The 12,065-nt window shown below is 35.0% G+C and overlaps 1 protein-coding gene across 8 annotated transcripts in view; it reads right to left on the reverse strand.

Annotated features, from left to right (window-relative positions):
- The window catches only part of LOC101887672 (kinesin-like protein unc-104), an 89,479-nt gene that overhangs the window by 24,413 nt on the left and 53,001 nt on the right, over positions 1 to 12,065 (reverse strand). For 3 of the 8 annotated variants that reach the window (XM_059124945.1, XM_059124944.1, XM_059124946.1), the window contains exons 3-10: positions 8,604 to 8,771; positions 8,456 to 8,538; positions 8,148 to 8,387; positions 7,641 to 8,081; positions 6,463 to 6,626; positions 6,130 to 6,269; positions 2,885 to 2,911; positions 2,589 to 2,630 (exon numbers count right to left, since the gene is read on the reverse strand). In XM_059124945.1, coding sequence (XP_058980928.1) covers positions 2,589 to 2,630; positions 2,885 to 2,911; positions 6,130 to 6,269; positions 6,463 to 6,626; positions 7,641 to 8,081; positions 8,148 to 8,387; positions 8,456 to 8,538; positions 8,604 to 8,706 — 1,240 coding nt within the window. In that variant the 5' untranslated portion in view covers positions 8,707 to 8,771. The remainder of the gene's footprint in view (positions 1 to 2,588; positions 2,631 to 2,884; positions 2,912 to 6,129; positions 6,270 to 6,462; positions 6,627 to 7,640; positions 8,082 to 8,147; positions 8,388 to 8,455; positions 8,539 to 8,603; positions 8,772 to 12,065) is intronic. The other 5 variants (XM_059124950.1, XM_059124947.1, XM_011293129.3 and 2 more) reach the window with 2 other exon arrangements.

Consider the following 12,065-nt stretch of genomic DNA (forward strand, 5'->3'; position numbering starts at 1 on the left):
CAAGAGACATCGACTGTTTGACAGATGAGAGATATTAACAGTAAATTTCTTTTCAAACATAGATTCCATCATCATCATCTACATCTGGCTAAGTAGACCGCGCTGTTAACTGTACTCTGTCTCTACAAATCCTTCCTTCTCCTTCATCTATCTCTCTCCTTTCATCAACAACTACAACTTTTCCTAGGACGAACACAATGGACCAAATGTCTACCAATGAAGCAGTTTGCGACTTCCACGCAGCTGCACATAACCAAAGCAAACCGAATTTATTGCCCAAAGTTTGAGCAAATTCCAGATCTGAAAGTGTTTCTCTACCCAAGAACCGTTGCTTGACATTTGAGAAAGCTGGTCAGAGGCAAAATATATGTTTGGACCGTGCTATGGTCCGATAGACGAAGGCAGATTGTGGTTTTCAGGTCATCTATCAAAAAGGCCCAGCTCCGTTCTCTCCAAAACTATATATCTATTGAATGTTAAAAAGTAATTTTCTCTTTTTTTGCCCCGCAGATTCATGGGCAATATATTACACTTGTATTTTTTATATTTATTGCCTAATTCCAAAAACTGATTCATCAGAGTGCCCAGGCTTAGTTTGCATTTTGAATAGACAAACTTTCGTTTTTTCCAGATTTATGCCCTCATAGTCTGACCCAGTTATATGCTATCTTGAGGAACGATTCGGCCCTCCTACACCCTATGTTTGGATTCCCGTCGGCTACATAGCAGACTGATTCAAATCGTTCCTTAGTTAAGTTTCTTAAAATGCTGTTTATGGAAGGTACGCACAGGAGGGATTATATAAATCTAAATTGTGGCTTTCCCTGAAAAAAAATTTAGTACGAAGATAAACAAGCATTGGATTATGCTACCGATTTCATTTCAAAATTTACGTATCATATTGCTTGTAGCAAATTGAAAATTGTGTTTAAATTATACATAAACTACCCCTGGCAATTTTTGGCGCGTTGTGAAACAGTTTTAAAATTTAGTTTAAAACACGGAAGAAATAATAAAAGCGTGTTCTGATTTTTAACTATTTTTAGTTGCTAATATAAACTATCCATTTTTGATACCCTCCACCAAACATAATATGGAGGGTATATTAAGTTCATCATTTCATTTGTAACTCATCGAAATAATAATTTTAGACCCAACAAAGTATATATATTCTTGATCAGCGTAAAACTCTAGGACGATTTAGTCCTATCCATCTTTTGTAACCACACTAGAGTCAAAACGATAGGATATATAAGGCAGAGAGCTAATTTGCACAGATCAATCTTTTGTGTGCAGGCAAGTCAAGTTCGAAGATGAGCTATATCGGTCCACGATATCGAATGGCCCCCATATAACGGTACTCCCAATATTCGATATTTTTATGATTTTAGCCACATTTTTCAATGGAATTGGCTTAAAATCCACACAAGGAGTTCCTTCTGTGTACTTTACTCTATATAGGTCCACGATATTGTATATCCCCCATATAACGGTACCTCCATCTATTCGGTATCCTGATGATATTAGAGACATTATTCACCGTAATTGTTTCGAATTTCATATTTGAAGTTCGGAATCGTTACTACAGCCTATGACAGAAAATCGCTTATCCCGCACCACGTCTTCGATATTTTCCGACTGAACTTTTTTGAAATTTTTCCTTCCGAATTGTGGAGGGTACTTGTTAAAACTGAAAACACCTTACTATGAGTCTATAGGTGGATAGCAATTATTGGAAAACCTACAAATAATGCAAGAACCTTAAAAGCCAATTTTTATTTAAATATATGTATATTACATACATAGAATTCAATTGATGATAAAAATCAGGGTTTTTAGAGTATTGAAGTCTTTAGAATCAACACGCCGATGTCACCTATATCTATTATAATTTGTTTATGTGTATAATTTTTTTATCTTCTTAAATGATTGTTACACAGCAAATTGTATTATTTGTCCCTCACATTGGAGTACAACTAACAGATATTTTTGAGTTCAATATAGTATGTAGTAGCACACAATTTTAGGAAACAATGCACACGCAGATTAAAAAAATATATATCATATAAAAATGGTATGAATAGGTAGTATACGAAAACACAAAGCTCTTTGGATACTTTATAAAAAAAATTGCAAAGCATGTGATATACAACATATTGACATATTGTTGGTACTACAACAATGAATTCGTACAAGTCCATTATTATAAAGAAAAAATATGAAACAGAATTAATTTTGTGTTTCAAGATTTTGATTGTATATAAGCTTCGAAAGCAAACATGAAATCAAATAGTGTCTTACAAAAAATAGAATTGCTTATACAAATGTACATGTGTAGTCATAAAACTCTTTTTCGGTCTAAAGTAATTATTGGTATACACCCAAAGAGAGCAAAAAAGTATCGTCCTTTTTGTTGGAATATTTAAGAATATTAACTCTATAATAATGAACTTGTAATCTTGTTGGTATTTGGTATACCAAACATATTTGTTGTTGTTGTTGCTTGTAAGCATATATGTAGAATTGTATATATATGAGTACACTATATAGATATGCATTGCGTTTGGGTTTGTTACGAAACTACTTACTATTTGTATCGCGTTTTTCACAAACCACTTTGCCATCAGGCCCTAAATATGAACACAATGGAATTATTACCAAAATCAAAAAAGAAACATGTTTAAACACACACATACAACGGGGGAAAATGAAAAAAAAAATTAAAGAAATAAGAGAGGAATATGCATATGATGGGGGTTAGTTAACATTGGTACATACAAAGTATCAAGCCAAAAGTGTTATGCTAAGTAGTAGGGATCAACTCAAAATTGGAAAAAAGACTATGCCAAAATAATACAAGTTACAAACAAAATTTGAATCATACTACTATTTTCATCGGTTCCGCTTAGAGCTAATTGACAAAGTAAGAGAAATTAGTAGATGGATAGTAAAATCAAACAGCAAAGACATTTGTTTCTATCTAATGGTGAAGTTATTTGAACTAATCATAATTGATTATGATATTTTGGCCTGATACTGTATGTTTTCTATACACTGAAGGTGGCAATTGTTGATTGATTTGATACCAAAACAAAAATGCTGGTGGCAAAATTTTGTGGTTTTTGTAACACTTTTTCAGTGCCAGGAAACCATAACCTTGGCATTGCTGTTCTATGAGTAACACTCTTTTTATTATTTTATTTTTCAATTACATTTTGCAATTGCAACCTTCAATAGAATCAACACACATCATGTGTACATATGTAGTAGTATTAGAGTATTTCACATCTATATACTTATAAAAATAATATATTCTTTTAAAACTATTTTAGGGAAATTTTTAGTTTATTTCGAAATGTGTATGTAGGAGCTGTAAGTACGTCAAGATGACTAAGATAAAACATCTCTATACACTCTATCATTCTCTCAGACGTGAATTCTTTAAGACCAACACAAGAGCCATGACGTCCATTTTGAAAAAAAGACTATGTGGACATTTTCATGATTTTAAGATACAAAAAGGGGGAAAGAACGAGAAACTGTTGAGCGTTTTTAATTAGTGTAAGAATTGGAATTTTGTATCTCTACACGACGATCAAGATCGGTAGAAAGTAATAGAAATTTTTATTTTCTACCCGTTAGGTTGTGTCCTATGACATTTCCTTGTTAACGGGTAGAAAGATATTCATCTACGTCGATTCGAGAAGACTATTTCGTTAAAAAGGCAATCACTTAAACATCCCGATGTTTGCCCTCGAAGAGTTCAAAAATAGTATCTCAAATTACGTGATTTTTTTGTAAACAATAGAATTCAATCGACATTGTTTATAGCAAAGACGAAGAATAAACTCACACTTCTTAAGATGTCATGACATTCTGATTCCAAAAAAAATCTATTGGACTTTTACCATGGACACATTTGCAATGATTAAAAAGTCGCAAAGTGTCCACTGATAACCGTTTTTGCCAACAGTTATGAGGAGTTGATGCCACTCATATAATTCTTTATTAACAATTATCATAAAGAATGAGAGTTATACATTCTTTAACAACCTTAATTATCGTCCATCATCGAGTATCAGGGTATCAACCTGAGTTTTTATTCAGATTCCTATCAGAGACGAGTGGATGGAGTCACTAAAGTTATGGTTGTTCTGGAATATACTGTCTATAACTGAACCTGGAAACTGAATTACTAATGCTTTTTGTTTACTTCAGAAGGTCAGGTTAAAGGATGCGCGGTTGTATAAACAACCACTCCACTCGGGGACTTATTGGTCCATTGTGTTCATTCGTATTTGAGAAGATAGGAGAAGAGAATAAAGAGAAGAAAAGGAAGTGAATAGCGGATAGTGAAGAAGTGAGTCATTTTAGTCTTCTGGCTAAATGAAGAATGACCGCTGGCTCGATGTCGGAGAGGGAGGACAAGTCTGGCAGAATTTGCTTACCCAGAAGCCTCTGTCTCACTCCTATAAGAGTTGGGCAGTGGCAGAGTAAGTGCTCCACCGTCTCAGTTTCCTCCTCGTCCTGACAAAGCCTGCAGTATTTAGTGTCGTCGCCCCCTTCTCCCCATTTGGATATTATGGCCTTTATGTTGCAGTGTCCTGTAATTAGACCCACCACAAGCTTCAAGTCCAGCTTCGTCATGGATATGAATGACCTTTATCTCCTTTCGAAGTTCACCGGCCAAATCTTTTTGACATTACATCCCCTTCCACTTAGCCAGTTCTGTTGAAATTTCCCAAGATAATGCTTATGTAGTACTTGGAAGAAGTGACATAAGCGTGGATTCACTGAGCTCTCAATCTCTAGATCTACTGACTCAGATCCGCGTCTGGCAATTCATGGGCCGATTAATTGCCAGATATGTTGAAGTGTCCAGGGACCCATCAGACTAACAAATTCAATAAGAACTAATATCACTGAATCAGTGACTATATGCCTAGAGTTTTTTGTAAACATAAAATACCGGACATTAAATATTTTAGCTTTCGAAAGGGAAACTGTTCACACTCTCAAGATCCAGAAATCTACACTATACACATTCATAAACGTACCAAAACAAAACAACTACGGAACTTAGACACTAAATTTTAATATATGAAACGCTTGTAAGTTTCGATCAACTGAGAATAAAGGCAGCCGCCTATGCCATGAGATAGGGCATCGGTATTGGCGTATTCTGTCAAAATCCAATGATTAAAAGCCCATATAAGCTTAATGACAACTGCATCGTTCTCAGACTCAGATTCTCGCAATCAGGAAGGTAGCCGAAATGGCAAGAGAACAGAGCCAGAAACAGCTATCAACACAAGCGCCATGAAATCTTGAAATAGTGGGCTATGAATTGGCAGACGAATTAGCTCGAAGTGATTCCCAGTCGATTGATCTACCGATTGAAGGAATTGTCAAACCATCCATAAGCTATTGTAATAGCCGATTCAAAGAAGCTTTGGCACCCGAAAATCGGCCGGCATCCTTTTTCAAATAGTAGGCCCGATCTAAGAATCGTAGGGGGGATTATCTGATATCTGACCTCTAGATGGAATAACGATGATCCTGACTACTATAGACTATGTGTGGACGAAGAAGAGGTAGAGACGATGATATGGTAAATGATGGTAAATGACATAGGCTGTTCGGTCGATGGGAGATAGAAACTCTAACGTTCTTCCCAGACGTAGAGCCCATCATCATGCACAGGTTTGCTACGCAGGCCGTCTATAACTAAATATCTCTATCTCTTCTTTGTTTCCCAATTTATATCTTTCCTATCATAACTAACTCTTTATAGGACGAACACAATAGACTCAGAGCGAAGCAGCTGTCGAATCTATTGTAGCTGCGCATTCTGTAACCTAACCTAGATGCGTAATTTAAATTTTGAATGCCTATTCCAATTTAGATTCCCTTCATAAGTCACTTCGATAAGGGATTTTTATTTCTATGGTCTCAGAGAATTTTGAAAAGACTGAGTACCTTGCAAAGTTGAGCTTGCATTTTCCAACAATACACATTTCGAATTTGGAGTTTAAAAAGAGTTTTTTTCTGTTAACAAAATTTCAAACATAACGATTCTAACACAAAAGAACACACAAGAACATATTATATTCTTATACACAACAATACCTTCTTGCACTTCAATACCCTCGGCCTTCAAGAGATCTCGCAGTTTTTGAATTTCTTCCTTGAGTTCGCGAATAAGTTTGGCATTGGCGTCTTCATTGACAACAGCTTTGCAGACAATTGCCTTTGCACGATCAGCATATCTGAAAAACATGATTTTATTAGAAAGAATTTAAAAAATGCATTTAATAAATTATACTATTCAACAAAATTGGACTCAAAATATTAAGATAAAAAAGAATGTGACTTTTATTTAGGTGTATTTGTTCTTGAATTTACGCAGAATCCCAAAAGAACACTTTCAAGCTGTTGCACAGTTATTTTGAATAAACTTACCTCAAAGTACTCAACGTTTCATCGTAATTGATATCGGCTGGTGATATAGCTGCAATCATAGCAGTTTTGGAGTTTCCACCCAAATTCTCACGCAACAACCAGGTTAAAACTGAGTCACGATATGGTATGAAATCAGCTTTTTTAGATTTTTTGTTTTTGGAAGCCTATATGGAAAGTTATAATAAATTAGATATTAACAAAATGTATTAGTGGTAGTGGGTTATTCAAAGAATGTAGAATCATGTGGGCGCTATGACCATCGCCATGAGTTCTACTTTCCGAAAGGAGAATTGAAGAAAACCATGCAGCAATTCATATGTAAGGATAGTTTTCGAAACATACGCATTGTAATGCTAGTTAATTAAGCCAAAGGAGAAAATGTCTGCTTTAATTTTGAAAATAAAAAAAAACATCGAAAACTATCCTTAAACAAATGTGGAAAAAACTAAATCTGAATTGTTTCAACTACTAATGTAACTTGAAAAATGTAAATGTAATTATGTTTTAAATAAGAAAACTTTTTTCAAAAACAATTTTAACTTAACAAAAACACTTTAACCAAAAAAACATTTGGATTCTTCTCCGAGTTTGTGGACAAAAGCACTATCTTTTAAACGAATGATTTAAGCAAGGATTTCGAAGGTCATTGTTTAATAGTTAAATTTTCAATTAAATCTCTTTAAACATTTGTTTAAAGAAAATGAATTGTGTCCTACAAACTTAACGAATATCAAACGAAACAATAAACTTTAACTTTACTTTTATTTTACAAAATTGTATTGTAGAGAAAATTAATAATCTTTATTTTCACGTTGTTTATACTTACAGACTGTTAAAATTCAAATTTCGCATTAAAGGACGTTATGGATAACCAATTGTTTGTGGCAAATGGAATTTATGAATGTTACATTTTTTTTTTCGAGGTGAAAGAAAAAGCAAAGTGGATTTCATAGAAATTTAGAAAATATTTCGACAACTTCATTGAAAGTATTTATTAAGAGGTATTGTAATATAAGAAAACAAAAACAACAACATAAAATTCCCGACAAAAACTCGATGTCATGGGAAATGAGTGTAAAATGTCTATGTGGGTGTGCGTGTGTGTGTAACAAAATAAGGTAGTTTGTGTGGGAATGAAATCTAACGGAAACATGAAACTAAAACTACACAACACTTACAATTTCTGCCAAAGCTGAAATAACTTTGCCCAATGTGGTCAGGGACTTATTGATATTGGCGCCCTCTTTTAGACGTGTACCCTTGGCACCCGTGGAATCGGCACGTTCCGAACCGGCCAAATCAACCAAACTTATTTTGGAGACTTTTTCTGTGTTCAAATCGGTCATTGCATCATGCCGCTGTTGGGTAAAGAAAATTGTAAAGACGGCATGAGAACGAGAACTGGTCTCGTTCATGTTGGTGGCTGCCACAGTACGGGCTTTGTTGCCCTCATCAATGAGATCGTGGATATCTTGGTAGCTGGTGACAGCCAATTTGGATAGATCCTCAACATAGGGACCCAACAGTGGATGTTCACGGACACGTAAATTTCCCTTGTTCTTAGGGTTGAGTAAATCTCGCACACGTTCGCAATAGATTTCCATATAGGAGACCTCAACCTGAAAGGAAGAAGGCAATCATTTATTATTTATTTTTACATTCTTTATATTCTAATATAATCTTACGGAATATTTCAAATCATCTGATTCTGTTGCAGCAATGCGCCGGAATAAATCTTTACAAATCATGGGTATTATACCCTCCTGATGTTCTTCCTGTTTTCCCATCATGGTATAGGATTTACCAGCACCAGTTTGCCCATAGGCAAATATACACACGTTATAGCCATCGAATGAGTGCTGCAACATCTCCTCGCCAATATCCTTGTAGACCATGGCCTGTGTAGAGAAACATGGATCTTTGGGCTGAAATAGAAATTTAAGACATAATATTTATTTGCATTTTGCGTAAAATATTTCCAAGGTATGCTTACATTATGTGACCAATAGGAATAATCGAAATTAAAACGTTTAACCGAATCAGCAGAATTGGGTGGAACTTTGGGATTTGTAATGGCTGTAGAGAATGGAAAAAGTTTTAGTATATCTTCATTTAAATGCTTGTCATCCGAGAATTCTCACCTGTGGTTGTATTATCGAACATTTCTATGATACATTTTGACTCTCGACTTATCTCCCGCGAGTTGAAGGGACGCACTCGAACCGCCACTTTAACCGACGACATCTTGGCGGTGAGAGGCCCAAAGGCGGCCTAGTACAACGGTGAAATAAAAAAGTTGACTAGAGAATCTAAAAGGAAATTGAAAAAAATACGGAAAATGTTATTTAAATATTTTGAATAATGTTCAAAACTATTTTTGAAATATTTAAAATTTAGAGAGAATATATTTTTTGTCGATATTAATAACTTTTTTTTGTAATTTCAGGATAATCATTAAAAAATACAATTATAAAAGTTCGACATTTAGCGACATGGAGAACATGATTTTTAGTTCAAAAATGTGTAGATGAAAACATGATATGCTAGGGTGGAGGCCCCCTATTGTTTGACGCCAAAAAAATTAACGCATGAGCAGGTTTTAAAATGGAACCCACATTAAAATTAATTCAAATTATTAAATTTTTTGAGCCCTCGTCACGTCTGAGATTACAATAACAATGAATGGATTACAGTAACAAGAAATGTGAGCAGTTTGGAAGCCAACGGACTTCACTATAATTATAGTTTTTTTCCATATGTGTATGCAAATTACACTTGGTAGATCTTATTTCAGTTTTCACTTGTGTATGTTTTTGTTTCGATCCAACGAAAATCATTTCTTTAAAAAAAAATTACAGGCATAGAATTGAATGGTTGAAAGTCATAATCAGTTGCAGCATATACGAGTACATATATAGGAGTTATGGCAATATCTGAATCGATCTTCATCAATTAAAAATAATTCGAATTCAAGTGTTATCACCTTATTAGCTCGGGGTAAAACCATTGAAATTCCAAAAAGTGCAAAAACTTACACCGCAACAGAAAGAAAATAGACTAAAAAGAGCTAAAGAGTTGCTTCGTTTGGCCGAAAGTAGCGAACTGCCGAATTTGTTTTTCTCTGATGAGAAAACATTCGTTGTCCAGCAGTTTGTAAACAAACAAAATGATCGTATTTACTTGCCAAAGAGGCGCATCTTCGGTTGGTCACCAGAACTCAAGCGCCGGCCATGGTGATGCCGCCGATGTGGGCCGCCATAACGGCCGATGGTCGCTCTCCGCTTGTATTAATCGGCCGTGGCATCAGAATAAATGCCGAATATTATCGCAAAAATATTCTGGAGGGTGTATTAAAGCCTTGGGAACGCAAACAGACCACAGACCTTGGACCTTCCAACAGGACTCAGCACGCGCCACCCAAGAATGGTTACTATTGTGTCTGGTGTATTTTAAAGCAAGATTGGCACTAAAAAATACCAAAGTGTCGATCACCTCAAGCAAGCGCTTCACCGGGAATGGCCCAAAATACCGCAGAGCAACATTCGGGCAGCGTGTGACGGTTTCATTGGCCGTTTGAGTGCCATAATTCGTGCCAAAGGTGACCAATTCGAACAAATCTAAACTTATTCTAAAATTTGATGCTATTTCCGACATTTTTTACTTTCATTCAATAAAATTAAAAAAATGTAAAAGTTATGGCCTTTGACTTTGTTGCAGTTTTTTTCATCTCACCCTGAATATAAAGGAGTAGTGAAATGACTAACTGATCAGCGCCCATAAATTACGGCTGAAGCTAGAGCCTTGAAATTTTGCAGGAGTGTCACTTTAGGTGCTTAGGCGTGAGATAAGATTGAGTTTTTGGAAATTTGTGCTAAAAGGGTACGAAAATTAGTAAAAGTTTAATATTTTCTATTGGACAAACGGAATTAGCTAGAATTCTGAATTTTGGAATGAGAGTCACTGATGGCGTGCCGGATAGATGTGCCAAAGTATTCGAACTTTAAGGTAACGAAAATTTCTAACATGGTACAATTTGGTGTTATGTGAACGGACAGTATATATATATGAAAGTGACTTTGAAAATGTGAATTAAATTTAGGATTAACGGAATGGGACTAATTTTTTATTAGGTGAAAGAATAGAAAATAGAGGTATTGGGTGAAGGGATAAATATAAAATTCTGAAAATTGATTTTCAGACTACTGATGATGATTTTCAGACTACGATGGTTTGGAAATGCATATATTTCTACGAAGCGCGCTAAATGGTGCAAAATGTTTCATTAGGAGAAAAAATAGGACAGAAATCCTAGAATTGGACATGTGTGCTATAATTGTACGAAAAGGTTCAAATGTTACTAAATTTGATATTGAGTGCATGTATAGAGCTGAAACCTCGAAATTTAATATTGAAGGCTCCGTTGGTATCTGGTGGTGGTTTTGCAAATGCGTACTATAAGTGTTCACTGTTAAATGGAGAGATGTAGATTTTATGAATATACGTACTAAATGTTACTTAATTTTGTTTTGGGTGAAGGAATAGAGCTGGAATCCTGTAATTTGATATGAATATGGAGTCGTTGAAATAGTTTTGGACAGAAAATTTATAAGCCTAACACGAACTGTTGAAATGGTTGAATTTGAAGATTTTGCAACAGATTTAACTTTTAAGCTACCTGTAAGCCATCGCTTGCTCCCAATAATAATAGTTTTTGATACGTGCCATTTTATATAGCTTACACCATTCTGTGATAAAGTTTTAAAAAAGGATGCAACGGACCAGTTGAGAGTTCATAATAGTTGTATTAATTTAGAATTATAACAGAAAAGCATTGGCACTACAACAACATTTTCTTCCAGCTTAAAGATAAATTGAATTCACTTTTATGACTCAGAGCGAGAAATTACGATTCGAATTTGTCTTGGGGTTCGATAGTCTAAGATTTGAGTGCTTTTAGGAACCTGTAAGAACTGCGAATATCAATTAACGCGAAGTAGGTTCTTCTAATAATTGGAAAGCAAATCCATTACTGAAAGTTTTGAGGGGGTTTTAGCGTTTTTCTTGAGCCTCAGGAGGTTTAAGATTATCATCGCTGCACCAATAATCAAAGGAGATCAGCTCCCTGAAATCCATTACTGAAAGTTTTGAAGGGGTTTTAGCGTTTTTCTTGAGCCTCAGGAGGTTTAAGATTATCATCGCTGCACCAATAATCAAAGGAGATCAGCTTCCTGAATTGTTGATAAAACTCTCTAAATGCGTTTTTTTAATCTAATAAAAAACATGTTGTTATTGGGCTATTTTTGGAAAAATGTACGATTAGAAATTCCACATTCATTGCTCGACAATTTCCCTCCCTCTAAGCCGGTGGCCGAGAAAAATGCCAAAAAAAACTTCGTCTCTGAAGTATGCCTTTAACTGGGGATATTGTGGTAATGTATTTTCCTTTAAAATTTCTGAAGAACTGAATTCCTGCTCGGTCATAATTAACACTCTTATAACAGGAAAATTTTGAAATAAAACTAAAATGTGCTGCAAATCCCAATCAAATATCTGCCAAGGAAAAAATTATCAAAAACTGAGAAGAAGAAAATTGGCAATTTTAA

This window comes from Musca domestica, unplaced genomic scaffold (genome assembly GCF_030504385.1).
Source record: "Musca domestica strain aabys unplaced genomic scaffold, Musca_domestica.polishedcontigs.V.1.1 31, whole genome shotgun sequence".
NCBI lineage: Eukaryota > Metazoa > Arthropoda > Insecta > Diptera > Muscidae > Musca > Musca domestica.